Source organism: Scyliorhinus torazame, chromosome 9 (genome assembly GCF_047496885.1).
Source record: "Scyliorhinus torazame isolate Kashiwa2021f chromosome 9, sScyTor2.1, whole genome shotgun sequence".
Lineage (NCBI taxonomy): Eukaryota > Metazoa > Chordata > Chondrichthyes > Carcharhiniformes > Scyliorhinidae > Scyliorhinus > Scyliorhinus torazame.
Genome location: NC_092715.1, coordinates 157,767,558 through 157,782,534, shown reverse-complemented (window position 1 = coordinate 157,782,534; position 14,977 = coordinate 157,767,558). Strand labels below are relative to the sequence as shown.

The window sequence follows — 14,977 nt, the reverse complement described above, 5'->3', positions numbered from 1 at the left end:
GAATCGAACCTGGGACCCTGGAGCTGTGAAGCAATTGTGCTATCCACAATGCTACCGTGCTGCCCATGGAGCACTGCTCCTTCCTCAGGTGAATGAAGAGGTATGTTCCAGGAACATGTATATAGACAAAATCGACGATGCAAGACAATGTTTTGAATGCAAGCATTTGCAGGTCATTAAGTCTTCACAGATCCAGAGATAGGGGTAACCCCAGGTTAAAGAGGTGTGAATTGTCTCAAGCCAGGGCAGTTGGTAGGCTTTCGCAAGCCCAAGCCAGATGGTGGGGGATGAATATAATGTGACATGAATCCAAAGTCCCGGTTGAGGCTGTACTCACGTGTGTGGAACTTGGCTATAAGTTTCTGCTCGGCGATTTTGCGTTGTCACGCGTCCTGAAGACCGCCTTGGAGAACGCTTACCCGGAGATCAGAGGCTGAATATGCTTAACTGCTGAAGTGTTCCCCGGCTGGAAGGTAACATTCCTGCCTGGCGTATGTCAGTCAAGCTACAACACAGAAGATGACCGGTTCATTGTGCTTGTGCTGACCTTTTGAAAGAGCTGTCCAATTAGTCCCATTCCGGTACTTCTACTCTATGGCTTTGCAAGTTTTCTCTTTCAAATATTTATTTAATTTTCTTCAGGTACTGCATTACAGATCATGGTAACTTGCATTTTTATGTAAAATTCAGTTTTTCCTTGTGTCACGACCACTGGTTCTTTTGCAAAAAATTAAATCTCCATCCTCTTGATTGCTGATCCTTATCCTACCAAAAACCGACTCCATTAATTCTATTGAGAGCCTTCCTGGTTTTGAATACTGTCATATCTCTTCTTGATCTTCTCTGCTGTAAGGAGAACAACCTCAGGTTTCTCTAGTCTTGCCATTTAACTGAAGCCTTTCATCCCTGGTACCATGCTAGTAAATCATCTATGCATTTAAAGCATTGACATCCTTCCTTAACTCTGGTATCTAGAATCAGCCACATTACCCCATTTTGGGCTGAGCCAATGTTTATTAAAGGTTACGTACAACTTCCTTGGTTTTGTACAGTCTCCCTCTATAAAGCCAGGGATCCTGTATGTCTTTTTTATGGCCTTTCTCTCTCGTCCTGCCACTTTCTAAGACTTGTGTATGCAGAACCCCAGTTCACTCTGTTTCTGCAATTTATTTTAAAATTGTGCCATTTATTTCACATTGCATCCCTTCATTATTCCCATCAAAATAAACAACATCACACCATTCTTCGCAAAGTTTCATTTGTCATGCCCAGTTCACCAGCATTGTATCCTGAAGTCTTGTTACTATTTTCCTCATTGTTTGCTCTGTTCCCTGCAGTGGCAGATGTAGTATTTCCTGTAAACCCAAGTCCAGGTTATTAGAAGAGCAGTGGTCCTGGCACTGTCCTTTGGGGACATTCCTGTCTGCTTATCTGCAGCCTGAAAAAAAAACATTTGCTACTAATCACGGCTTTCTGTCCCTTAGACGATATTGCATCCATGCAGTTACTGTTCCTTTAATCCCATGGACTTAATTTTGCTAACTCTATGTGGTACCTTATGAAACACCTTTTTAAAGTCCATGTACACAATATAACCACCTTCCCTTCACCAGCCTTCTCAAAAGAACACCTTTTGTAAAATAAGATTAACTTGCTTTGTAGGTCCTGTTCTGTCATTAATGTTGGGATCCATATGCGAATGTGTTTTATTTGTAATTCTGAATAATTTTAAAAATCAGTTAAAACTCCCAAGAATAAACATCGGTAGGAGTTAATGATTCTAAAACAGAAAATGCAGGATTCAACTTAGTTGCCAAAAGTGAAGTAGATAGTGATCTATGGCATTTGGCTCTAATCCAATCCTGACGGAATGGAGGTGTTCTCTGCCTGCTGACAGTAGAGGTATTATGAGAAATGAGTTGAACATTTGATGATTAATGGACATGAACCCAGGATGCACAACTGCTCAGAATTTGGCATTTTGGCAATTTCTCTTGAGACCATAAGGTCACAGGTGTGGGCAACAGAAGAAGGGTGCTGCAGGTATGATAGAAGATGTTCTTCTGATGTAGGCCTAAGGCACAGACTTAATGGACTGTCACTGTGTAGTTGGGGCATGCTTGATGCTGAAATTAAATATCTTTGATGCATTTTTTCACACTTTGGCACCAATATGCTTCACTTTGATCAATGTTAAAATATTCCCATTCCAAAAAAAATCAAAACAATTTGCTCTAAATAATTTATCTTTTGATTAAGGCCTCCGGAGCAACAGAGCCAACCTGACAGCCAAAGCAACACTGCTGCTACTTCAGCAACATCCAACAGCACAGCCTCAACTACTAGCAGCCTTGGTAAGTATCATTAGGAAAGTTAAACTGGTTGGCAGTGGGCCACTTGCTTATTATTTTTGGTGATCAGAATACCAGGAGTTCATTCTGTACTTTAACCCTGAATTTATTTCCAAACTTTCTAATTGGTTAATTCATACAGATATACAAATTAGGAGCAGGAATAGGCCATCCCGCCCCTCAACTGCTCCGCCATTCAATAAGATCATGGCTGATCTGAACGTAACCTCAACTCCACAATCCCGGCTCCTCAAACTTTCACCCCTTTGCTTCTCAAGAATCTTATCCACCTCTGCCTTAAAAATATTCAAAGTCTCTGCTTCCAGCACCTTTTGAGGAAGAGAGTTCCAAAGATTCACTACACAAATGGACAACCCCTTATTTTTAAACAATGATCCCTAGTTCTAGATTCTCCCACAAGAGGAACATCCTCTCCACATCCACACTGGTCAGACCCCTCAGAATCTGATATGTTTCATAAAGTCATCTCTTACTCTTCTAAATTCCAGCACCTACGAGCCTAACCTGACCAATTCAGGATGTGTTCATACCGTAAGGCAAACCTTTTCATTATCATGATTGTAGTAGTCTTCACACAGTGAATATGAACTGCATTTTATAGCATCCCATAAAAATCCACAGTAACTTCATTGCAGTGTGTAGGTCATACAAAATTAGGTGAGGAGAGAAGAAAGAAGACTTGAAAAGTCCAACTGGTCCATCAAATCTGCCTCATCCTGATTTAATACAATCTGATAGCACTATCATACAATCTTAATGTGGGGAAAACGTGGGCTAATTTAGTAATATCTGGGATGTATCTTGCCGATCCCAGATAGCCCACCCATCTAGCTTTTCAGTTTTGTCGCTTGGCAATACTGAGAATTACTTTCTTCCTTCTCCCCTCAATATATTGTTTCTTGGCCATGATAACTATTAGATAATCTGCTCTCGTGTCAGTGTTGCCTGTGATGGACTGATCCAGGACGAGCTAGTCTTTTCCTTATTGCTCCTCTCCCTGGAGTAATACATTAGGCCATGTTATTTTCACTGATCTGTCCTGTTAAATTTTGATTTAGGGAAAGTAAAGCAGCTGATCAGAGCCACACTCTCACCACCCTGGCCCAACATCCAGGTCGATGGTATCATAGAGTGAAAATTTAAAGTAGCTTCTAGTAACTAGCTCAAGTCAACAGCAAGGATTTGGTTGTAGTCACCCTTCTGGTTGTTTAGTCAAAGCATAGGGTGTAATCCAACAGTAACTTCCAAAATGGAGGAGAGTGGAGAGCAAGTGAGGAGAAAATCTTTAAATATCCTTTTCATCTCTTCTAAATTCAGTGGTTCAGATTGGATATGTTTCCATTAATTTGGGAGGTGGCGCTGGGCTAGATCATAAGATATAGGTGCAGAATTAGGCCATTTGGCCCATTGGGTCTACTCCGCCATTTGATCATGGCTGATCTCATCCTGGCCTTAACTCTGCCCGTTCTCCAGAACCCTTCAACCCAATACCAATTAAAAATCTGTCCAACTCATCCTTAAATTTACTCACTGTCCCAGCATCCAACGTACTGTGGGGTAGCGGATTCCACAGATTCACAACTCTTTGTGAGAAGTAGTTTCTCCTCAACTCCGTTTTAAATTTGTTATGAATTCTTGTTCTAGAAAGCCCCACAAGTGAAAGCATCTGCTCCCTGTCTACTTTATCTGTACTTTTTATCATTTTGTATACCTCCATTTGATCTCCCCTCATTCTTTTAAACTCCAGAGAATATAGGCCTAAACAGTTCAATCTCTCTTCATACGACAAGCCCCATATCTCTGGAATCAACCTCCTCTGAACTGCCTCCAGTGCCTCTACATCTTTCCTTACACAAGGGGACCAAAACTGTGCACATTACTCCAGGTGTGGTTTCAACAATGCCTTGTAGAGGTGCAACAACATTTCCTTACCTTTTACAGTCTATTCCTTGAACTATAAATGCCAACATTCCATTCGCGTTCTTTATTATCTGCTGTACCTGCATGCTAGTTTTCTGTGGCAACTACACGTTCTGCATGTGTATCTTGGACAATTGTCTTTGGATTGTTGCTAATTTTGCCTTCGTTCAATTGCTCTGTTTTATTACCTTTGCTCTTGAGTCGCCAGGTATCTTTATGATACCGCCACGTGGTTCAAGTCCGAGTAATGATCAATAATCCAATACACCGATTAGTAAGGTTTAAATCAAAGCACATTTATTATACACAGTAATCGCTACTCATGCACAAATTCTACGTCTATGCTACTTCTACAACTAACAGGCCTATACTTAACTTGGAACTGGCCCACTAGGTCAGGGAAACAAATAGCCTTTCGTTCGGGTTCTGAGCCTGCGGGATTCGAAGTTGGTACAGATTGGTAGCTAGGAGCGCCTATTTTGTAGCGAGAGTTGAATTAAACTTACGAGTTCGATCTTCACTGCTCCGGTCAAGGTCAATATTGGTTCATTGTTGCTGGGTGACCCGGGCAGGACGGAGAGCTGAAGAGGAGCTGCTGAAGAGGTGAAGAGAGCGATTTGAACTTGGGGCTCAATTCTTATAGTCCCCAGGGCTTCCCGCCTTTCGGGGCGGACCCTGTACCTGGCCCCAAGTGATTGGACTTTGTCCCAATCGCTTGGTTTGATTTTCTCCAATGCTGGAGTGGTTCCCTGATCGATGGGCGGCCTTGAGGTGCTCGTTCACCTCCTTTTGTGTAGGCTCCTGCTGGCGCCGAAGAGTCTGGTTTTGCTTTGTGTGTCTAAATGTTGCTTATTGTTCCCGGGGATTGCTCATTAGTATGCAGATGGCTGTTGTTTTGTTATGCTGATGGTTGCTGGTATCGATATTGTCTGGCCTTTCCAGAGGTAAATGCACAGCCAACCTGCAGCTGCTGGTTTTTGTCTTGTTGGCTGACTTTCCCATCAGCCTTTGCCGTTCGCCATTTTGAATCGGGAGTTGGCCATTTTAAGTGGCTACAGGATTCAACTGAGACCCATCACATTCAGGCCACTTTTGCTTGGCATTGACAACTCCTCTGAAGATTGTTAGTGATTGAGTGTGGAAACTCACTTGGATATCTGGAGCTCTGGAGAACTTGCTGATGAAGTTGACCTTAAAGCAAATGGATTTTATTTTTGTTTTGAATTGGTTATTTGAAGCATTTAATATGTGTTCCACATTGCCCTAATGTCTTGTGTACTACAGGTGGATTGGGAGGTCTTGCAGGTTTGAGCAGCTTGGGATTGAATTCAACCAACTTCTTGGAGTTACAGACTCAGATGCAGCGCCAACTAATGTCAAATCCAGAAATGATGTCTCAGATCATGGAAAATCCATTTGTGCAGAACATGCTGTCAAACCCAGACATGATGCGACAGTTAATTGTGACCAACCCACAGATGCAGCAGTTGATTCAGCGAAACCCAGAAATTAGCCACATGCTTAATAACCCAGACATAATGAGACAAGTAAGTCAGAAGGAGCAAGCATTTGTTTAAATGGAAATAATGTAAATTGCATTGTGAAACCTAGTCTTTTCTTTCTGTACCAAGCAGTCAAAGTTCCTTTCACAAGCTGGCAACAAGTAGAAATGTATGTTTCTAAAGGGAGCAGGCCTGATGGCTGAATTGCCTTTTCTTGCTCGATGTTGTTCTTGTGTGTAAGCCTGTACTTAAAACATTTTGGAGACAAGTAATTATTGCATTTGGCCTCTGCTCAGCTTTTAAGTTTTCAAAATAATTTTGTCGTTCTGTGTGAAAGATCTGCATGTTTAAGAGATGACATGCAATCAAAACATTTTGTGTTTTCTTTTTAGCAAGTATATTGATGCACACCTTTAAAACAAAATCTATATTCTTTGTCTTAAGAGCTGCTGATAGGCTCATTTTGAATCTTTTTTTCCAACGAGCTTTGCTTTGTGTGTGCTGTTGTCTGCCTGATTAGTTTCAATACCATCCATTTTTGAACTAGACTTTAGAACTTGCTCGAAATCCAGCTATGATGCAGGAAATGATGCGGAACCAAGACCGAGCACTTAGCAACCTAGAAAGTATTCCAGGCGGTTACAATGCTTTGAGACGAATGTACACTGACATCCAGGAGCCAATGTTGAATGCTGCCCAGGAACAGGTAGGTGGGCAATCAATGTCAATCCTTCACCGAAAAAGAAAATCTTAATGATCTATTAAAGTTCCCTGTCTAAATTTTAGGAAAAATTGCAGTGGCGTCCTAATTTTCCTTCTAATAAAGGGCACTGCAAATTTGATCCCAACAGTGCAAACTATGACCAGATTCTAATCATGCTTGTGTTATGACATGGATTAAAGGATTTTTAATGGAATCTGAAATCTGTCCTTTAGCTACTACTTGTATATACACTTAAAATATTAATTTACAAGCAGTGTTCCTATTGCACATTTATTTTTTCTATTTTAATTATGCACTTGTTTATTTTTTATAATTTTTATTAAAAAGGAAGTATTCTTTGCCTGTGAATACCAACAAATAAAGGAGGATCAACCTTCTGATATGAGTTATATCTGCATTTTGTTTGGCTGACATTCAAATGCAGACACTGTAAATTCCAACGAAATAGAGATTACTTAGACTGATCATTGGAAACATTTCCTGGAAACAAAAAAAGATTTGTACTTGGTCATTTAAATCCAAGTTGAATGACAATGTAAGATTTTTAGTATTTGTAATGCTATTTCAAAGAAAGTTCTCTCTCTTTTGAGTTTTTCATTTTTGCCTATTTGTTAGTTACATAGTGGATGAGTCATCTAAAATTGAAACCATTTAACCTGAATTATTAACCTGTATTCATCCTCGCTGACATTTTCCCCCAGCCTAAGGATTTGAGATTTTGTGTAATCCATTTTTTGTGTAAATGTAGCTTTTGTACTATGTTTAAAAACTAGTATGGCTGAACGCAAATGTTATGTGATCACCTCCAAGTTGTGGCTGCGCACTAACTGTAGTACCACTACTATTCATTGAAAGTGAATATTTTAAGATTAGATTTTGGCTCTACCTGTCAGTTCTTGCTAATTTACTAAAAGTATGTGCTATCTGTGATTGGAACTTTATTAAATGTCAACACCTGCGAGTGGAACATGACCAAAGAATAATCGAGCCAGCACATGTTTTGGCGCACTAGTCCCCACCAATCTAAAGTTGGGTGCTAATGACCAAATGCTATTTATGGTGTTGTAGAGCACAATGTAATCAATTCATGTTTAAATTTGCTATACTATTTATAAATCAACACTCAACAATGACTGTCTTTCTTTTTGATGATCAGATATGTTCTACACCAAAACATTTATCTCAAAACTAAACAGTCATTTTATTGAGATTTGTTTTGAAAGAATAATCCTTATTTTCATTCATAAGGTTTCTTTTCTCTTCAAAACATTTTGAGGTCTTCTACTCTTCTAGTAGTTCTGTAACATGTTGTTTGTCCCTTGACTGTTCACTATTATTCTCGTGAGTAGAAACATTGGGGCGTGATAGTCCCATTGTATTCTCTATAACTGGAACAAACAATAATACCTATTTAGTTCATGATATTAGTATGTCCTACCTCCCCAAACTACTTCTGATGGAAGCAATCCGTGTTGGCAATGGATTGTACAATGTTGGTATTGGATTGTACAATGGGGCGGCATGGTAGCACAGTGGTTATCACTGTTGCTTCACAGCGCCAAGGATCTGGGTTCAATTCCCTGCTTGGGTCAATGTCTGTGCGGAGTCTGCATGTTCTCCCGTGTCTGCGTGGGTTTCCTCCGGGCGCTCCGGTTTCCCCTCTCACGTCCCGAAAGACGTGCTTATTAGGTGAATTGGACATTCTGAATTCTCCCTCCGTGTACCCGAACAGGTGCTGGAGTGTGGCAACTTGGGGATTTTTACAGTAACTTCATTGCAGTGTTAATGTAAGCCTACTTGTGACAATAATAATCATTAAAAATAAATTTAAAAAATTGGATAACATATTTAGCTTAGAATGAATGATGTGCTGAAAATACCTCTCTGCTGATATCAATTTGTTTGAAGTAGAAGTTTAGATAATCTATTAATATGCATGGATCCCCAGCACAAAACTGTCCAGAAATTGGCACTCATTTGCAATCTTGCCTCATATGATCCTGAGGATGGTTCATATAGGAAATGAATTCAATGAAAAATTAATGATGCTCTTCTAAAGTTTGGGCTGAGGCCTGATCCGTGGGGTTGAATAGAGAGCTTTATTCTGTATCTAACTTCATTGCACCTGACTCTGGGAGCTTCTGATATTCAAATTAGGTGCTTGCAGTATAATATGTTTCTCGATTCTCTTAAGGTTAATGTGCAGGTTCAGTCGGCAGTTAGGAAGGCAAATGCAATGTTAGCATTCATGTCGAGAGGGCTAGAATACAAGACCAGGGATGTACTTCTGAGGCTATACAAGGCTCTGGTCGACCCCATTTGGAATATTGTGAGCAGCTTTGGGACCCGTATCTAAGGAAGGCTGTGCTGGCCTTGGAAAGTTTCCAGAGGAGGTTCACCAGAATGGTCCCTGGAATGTAGAGCTTGTCGTATGAGGAATAGTTGAGGACTCTGGGTCTGTACTTGTTGGAGTTTAGAAGGATGAGGGGGGGGATCTTATTGAAACTTGCAGGATACTGTGTGGCCTGGATAGAGTGGACGTGGAGCGGATGTTTCCACTTGTAGGAAAAACTAGAAGCAGAGGACACAATCTCAGACTAAAGGGGTGATCCTTTAAAACCGAGATGAGGAATTTCTTCAGCCAGAGGGTGGTGAATCTGTGGAACTCCTTGCCGCAGAAGGCTGTGGAGGCCAAATCACCGAGTGTCTTTAAGACAGAGATAGATAGGTTTTTGATTAATAAGGGGATCAGGGGTTATGGGGAGAAGGCAGGAGATTGGGGATGAGAAAAATATCAGCCATAATTGAATGGCGGAGCAGACTCAATTGGCTGAGTGGCCTAATTCTGCTCCTATGTTTTATGGTCTTGTGTTCCATTGCTCAGCACTGCATGGAATCAATGGGCCAAATGGTCATCTCCTGTCCTGTTATGCCTCTGATTATCTCCTCAATGACCTTGAGCACAAAAAATTTAAATGTGAAAAGCTAATTATACATATGAAATAGTTAACTCCAAAGCAAAATGCGGTAAATTTGAAATAAAATCTAAATTCTGGAAGTTTTCCACAGATGCTGTCTGACCTGCAGCGTGTTGAACTGAATTAATGTTTCAGGCAGATGACCGTTTGTCAGAACTGGAAAAGGTTAGAGATGTACCAGTTTTTAAGCAGGCATCGAAGAAGGGGGCAAGAAAAATGGGAAGGACTGAGATAGGGTGGATGGCAGGATAAGTGGTGTATATGATGCAAGGCAAAAGGGAATGGAATTGGGGAAAGTAAAGAAGCAAAAGATGAGTCTGGAGGGGATATAAATGGTAGCAGCAGAATCATTATTAAAAATTGCTGTCTGAAAAAGTGGGGACAGTCATGATGCAAATTTTAATTTGCTGTTTAAGTTGAAAGACTGAAAAACGTCTAATCAAGATGAGGTGTTGTTCATTGAACTTCATTAGAACAGTATGAGGCTGATGACAACTCCGTGTGGGAGTCGTACAGAGATTTCAAATGGCAAGTGATTTAAAAAGTTCAGGGTTGTGCTTAAAGACTGGTGTCTAACAATAAAATCACCCAATTTGTGATTGGTCTCGCCAATGTGGATTAGACCCCGTGTAATACTTAATGTTGAACCCGTGGAGACAATGGCATGTCCCAATCAGCTGAAGGGGAAATAATTGCTCTGGCTTACTGTGGCTTGCATTATTTCAGAGTAGCAATCCACTTGATGCTGCGATGCATGAGTAACTTGGTTTGCTTAGCAAATATATTCTGGTGCACCTTATAATTGGTGAGGAGCCGTGATGAAAACAAAGTCAGTAAATCTGTTTTGCAAACTTAATGCTAAATTATCATAAGTTTTAATGGTTAAGAATAAACAGGATCTTCCAGTTAATATTTCACCAAAACAATTTCCTTGACTTGGATATTGGAATAAGACCCCTGCAATAGGCAAAGCCAATCGCAAGGCTGCGTGTGAAATTTGAAAACCATTTAAATTTTTAAAAATCTGGTCTCCCAGTTTTCTGATAATATAAACCTCCATGCATCTTTTTATATTGCATGTAAAGTTAAATTAGCTTCCAAAAGTGAAGATATGGCTGTGATAGCATCTGTTTGAGTGAAAATTGATTCTTGCACTCTTTTTCTCTCTCTCAAACTTTTGAAACTTGGACAGAATGGTACAGATGTATTGGCACAATTTAAATGAAAATTAATACTTGAAGTATTTAGTTTATAACATCAGATGGTTGCCACATGGTGACCTATATGCATTTTAAGAAACCCGGATCATTAAGAGGTGGGATGAGGAAACTTACACGCTTTACTTTGTAAAGAACATAATATATGTTTCATTTTCACTGTAGTTTGGAGGCAACCCCTTTGCATCTTTGGTGAGTAACCCTGATGGAGGCAATCAGCCATCACGCACAGAGAATCGAGACCCCTTGCCCAACCCCTGGGCTCCACTGTCAAGTTCACAGTCATCTACAAGTACACCCGCAAGTGGAACTACCAGTCAGTCCACGATGCCAGGCCTAGGAGCTGGATTGGGAGGTAAGGTTTCTTTGTCAGCAATGGTTTAAAATCTCAAGAGAATATAAACATCATTTCATTTCCGCAGCACATGTTTCAATAAGTTAAAATCTGAAAATACAGTATTTGCTGAAAATTCATTAGTGGGTTCATCTTATTATTAATCATATAATAAATTAAATGATTTATTCCACAGCAGGATCTGGTATGTTCAACACACCAGGTATGCAGAGCCTATTGCAGCTAATTATTAATCAAGTACAATGGCAGAATTGCATTTAAGTAGTTGGTAATTTTTTTGTGTCCTGCAAAGGAAAACCTGGTCAGCAACTTGATTGGATTGTTTGTACAAAACCTTTTCATAAAGGAGGTTTAGAGGCGATGTGAGGGAAAAACCTTTTTTATCCAGGGGGTGGTGGGAGAGACCCTCGTATATAATTTAAGAAGTATTCAGATGTGCACTTGCCATCCCAAGGCATCCAGGGGTAAGGGCCAAGTTCCACATGGGAGACTGATGGCGAAGGAAAGAGCCCATAGAATCCAAGTAAATTTGGCAAATTAGATCCAGAATTGGCTGAGTAGCAGGAAGTAGAGGGTGATGGTCAAGGGGTGTTTTTCTGACTGGAAGCCTGTGTCCAGTGGGGTCCCGCAGGGATCAGTGTTGGGGCCCTTGCTGTTTGTGGTTTATATAAATGATTTAGATATGGATGTAGGAGGGTTGATCAGTATACATTTGTGAAATCCTAATCTTATTAAATGATTTATTCTACAGCAGGATCTGGTATGTTCAACACACCAGGTATGCAGAGCCTATTGCAGCAGATTACAGAAAACCCACAGCTAATGCAAAACATGCTCTCAGCTCCTTACATGAGAAGTATAATGCAATCACTGAGTCAGAACCCTGACCTTGCAGCACAGGTACAGACCCAGATATCTCCATGTATTTTTTATAAATTAACAGTACCAAATAATAATGCTTGTATTTATCATGTTGAAATATCTGTTTCCCACTTTTAAAGCTAACATAAATTTGACAGCCATTCCGTTCCAGCAATATATATATATGTATATATATATATATATATATATATGCAGCATGAAGATAAATTGACAAGTTAATCTTTTTGGTGATATTGCTTGAGGGAAGTGTCTGGGCCATGAAAATTGGAGAGTTCTGAATTCTAACTAGCAATATAACTAGACTTTTTAACACTCAAACACCTCAATACTTGATCCAAATAACCACACCAGTGACAGTACACCACTTGTTCACTACTGCAGTGTCAGCCTAAATTGTAATGTTCCAGTGTGGAATATTAAACAACAATTTTCTAACCCAGCGGTAAGCATGTTACTAACTGACATTTCAGGCTATGCTGCATTTGAATTTGAGGTTAACGGCTTTTTTAATGCTGGTAACTAATTGGTCACTTATTAAAATTTTAGTGTTCACAGGTCCAGAGTAATGAACATGAGCATTGATTTGAATTGTATTGCAAAGTTGTGGTACATCGATGTTTATTATTTCCTTCTTTCCTTCTATCATAAGATCAGAAGTGGGCATGTTCGGTTAGCAATGTTCAGCACCATTCGCGACTCGAAGCAGTCTGTGTCCATTTGCAGCAAGACCTGGACAACATTCAGGCTTGGGCTGATCAGTGACGAGTGCATTCATACTACACAAGTGCCAGGCAATGACAATCTCCAACCAGTGTGCATTTAACCATCGCCCCATTGACTTCTGGTAGCGGCTATGCCTAGGTAGGTCGCACGTTCGGCAGTTCCCGCCGGGAACGGACTTTTGGGCTCTTCAGAGGGGCCCCAACGGCAATTGTTCGACGGCTTCCAGTGTGGAAAGGTGACAGCAAGGTCCCCCCGACATATGGATTGGACCAGGAGTGGGGCGGTTAAAAAAGTGATCCTGGTGCAGCGAAAGGTGCGAGGGAGGAAAAGCAAGATGGCGGCGGGTGGAGACCAAGCAGCGTGGGCGCAGTGGTTGCAGGAGCAGCAGGAGTTTCTTAAACGCTGCTTTCAGGAGCTGAGGACAGAAATGCTGGCGCCAATGAAGGCGGCGATTGAGAAGCTTGTGAAGACCCAGAAGGCCCAAGGGGCGGCGATCCGGGAGGTGCTGCAAAAAAGCCTCTGAGAACGAGGATGAGATCTTGGGCCTGGTGGTGAAGGTGGAGGCGCACGAGGCGCTGCACAAGAGGTGGGTGGAAAAATTTGAGGACCTGGAGAATAGGTCGAGGAGGAAGAATCTTCGGATTCTGGGTCTCCCTGAAGGAGTGGAGGGGCCCGTGCCGGGGCATATATGAGCATGATGCTCAATTCGCTAATGGGCGCGGGAGCTTTCCCGAGGCCCCTGGAGCTGGATGGGGCTCATCGGGTCCTGGCAAGGCGACCCAAAGCCACGAGCCACCAAGGGCTGAAGTGGTGAGTTTCCACCGCTTTATGGACCGAGAGTGTGTCCTGAGATGGGGCAAAAAAGAGCGGAGCAGCAGGTGGGAGAACACGGAGATCCGAATTTACCAGGACTGGAGTGTGGAGGTGGCTAAGAAGAGGGCTGGTTTCAACCGGGCTAAGGCGGTGCTCCAACGGAAGGGGGTGAAGTTCGGGATGCTGCAGCCAGCGCGATTGTGGGTCACGTTCCAAGATCGGCACCACTATTTTGAAACGCCTGATGAGACATGGAACTTTATACAGACTGAAAAGTTGGACTCAAATTGAGGGTTTGTCGTGGGGGGATGTTTACTGCGTTTACTGCGTTTGGGGAATGTTCTTTTTGTTTGAGTGCTGGGTGGGGACGGGTGACTGGATTTGATGTGGAGGCTGTGGGAGAGTGTGGGCGTTGGTGTTGAATGGGCAGGGCCCCACGGAGGAAGAGGGGGGTGGTGGAGGCCTGGGGATGGGGGAGTTGGGGTAAGGCCGCAAAAAGGAGCTGCGCCAGAGAGGGCGGGGCCGGCTCCAGAAAGCGCGGGCTTTTTCATGCGTTAGGGAAGAATGGGGGGGGGGTGGGGCGCTGGAGAGGAGACACACTGACTGCCAAGGGGTGGGGGGATTCTCACACTGGGGGTTCGATGGAATAGTGGGAGAGGCCGGGGTCAGCAGGAGTCAGCTGACTTAGGGGAGTGTCATTGGGGAGCAAAATGGCTAGATGAGGATCTAGGGGGGGTGGGGAGGGAGGAGGGAGGGAACTAGGTTGCTGCTGCATTGGCCAAAAGGGAGCTGGAAGTAGGAGAGGTAGTCGGGGAGGGGGTCCGCCGCCTGGGGGACTGGAGGGTGTGGGAGGTGCGGGCACGTGGCTGGCCTAGAAAAGGAGATGGCTAGTCAGCGGGGGGTGCGTGGGGGTGGGGGGAGGGGAGGTGAGCAGCCCCCCAATCCGGCTGATAACTTGGAATGTGAGGGGCCTGAACGGGCCGGTCAAGAGGGTCCGGGTGTTTGCGCACTTAAAGGGACTGAAGTAGGACGTGGTTTTTATGCTCCAGGAGACACATCTGAAGGTGGCAGATCAGGTGAGGCTGAGAAAGGGATGGGTAGGGCAGGTCTTTCATTCAGGGTTGGATGCGAAGAACAGAAGGGTTGCAATACTGGTGGGGAAGCGGATGTCGTTCGAGGCACTGAATGTTGTAGTGGATAATGGAGGTTGATATGTGATGGGTGGTAGGTTGCAGGGGGTGCGGGTGGTACTGATGAATGTGTATGCCCGGGGGGGGGGGGGGGGGGAGAATTTCAACACGGTGCTGGACCCAGCACTGGACAGTTCTAGGTCCAGGACGGGTAAGAGGCCAGCTCCGGCCAAGGTGCTCAGGGGGTTTATGGACCAGATGGGGAGAGTGGATCCATGGAGGTTTGCCAGGCCGCTGGCTGGGGAATTTTCCTCCTTTTCCCACGTCCATAGAGCCTGCTCCCGGATAGATTTTTTTCATT

The 14,977-nt window shown here is 42.9% G+C and overlaps 1 protein-coding gene across 2 annotated transcripts in view; it reads left to right on the top strand.

Moving 5' to 3' along the window:
* The window catches only part of ubqln4 (ubiquilin 4), a 77,270-nt gene that overhangs the window by 27,105 nt on the left and 35,188 nt on the right, over positions 1–14,977 (top strand). For both annotated transcript variants that reach the window (XM_072516663.1, XM_072516664.1), the window contains exons 3-7: positions 2,260–2,354; positions 5,577–5,839; positions 6,342–6,500; positions 10,879–11,068; positions 11,820–11,968. In XM_072516663.1, coding sequence (XP_072372764.1) covers positions 2,260–2,354; positions 5,577–5,839; positions 6,342–6,500; positions 10,879–11,068; positions 11,820–11,968 — 856 coding nt within the window. The remainder of the gene's footprint in view (positions 1–2,259; positions 2,355–5,576; positions 5,840–6,341; positions 6,501–10,878; positions 11,069–11,819; positions 11,969–14,977) is intronic.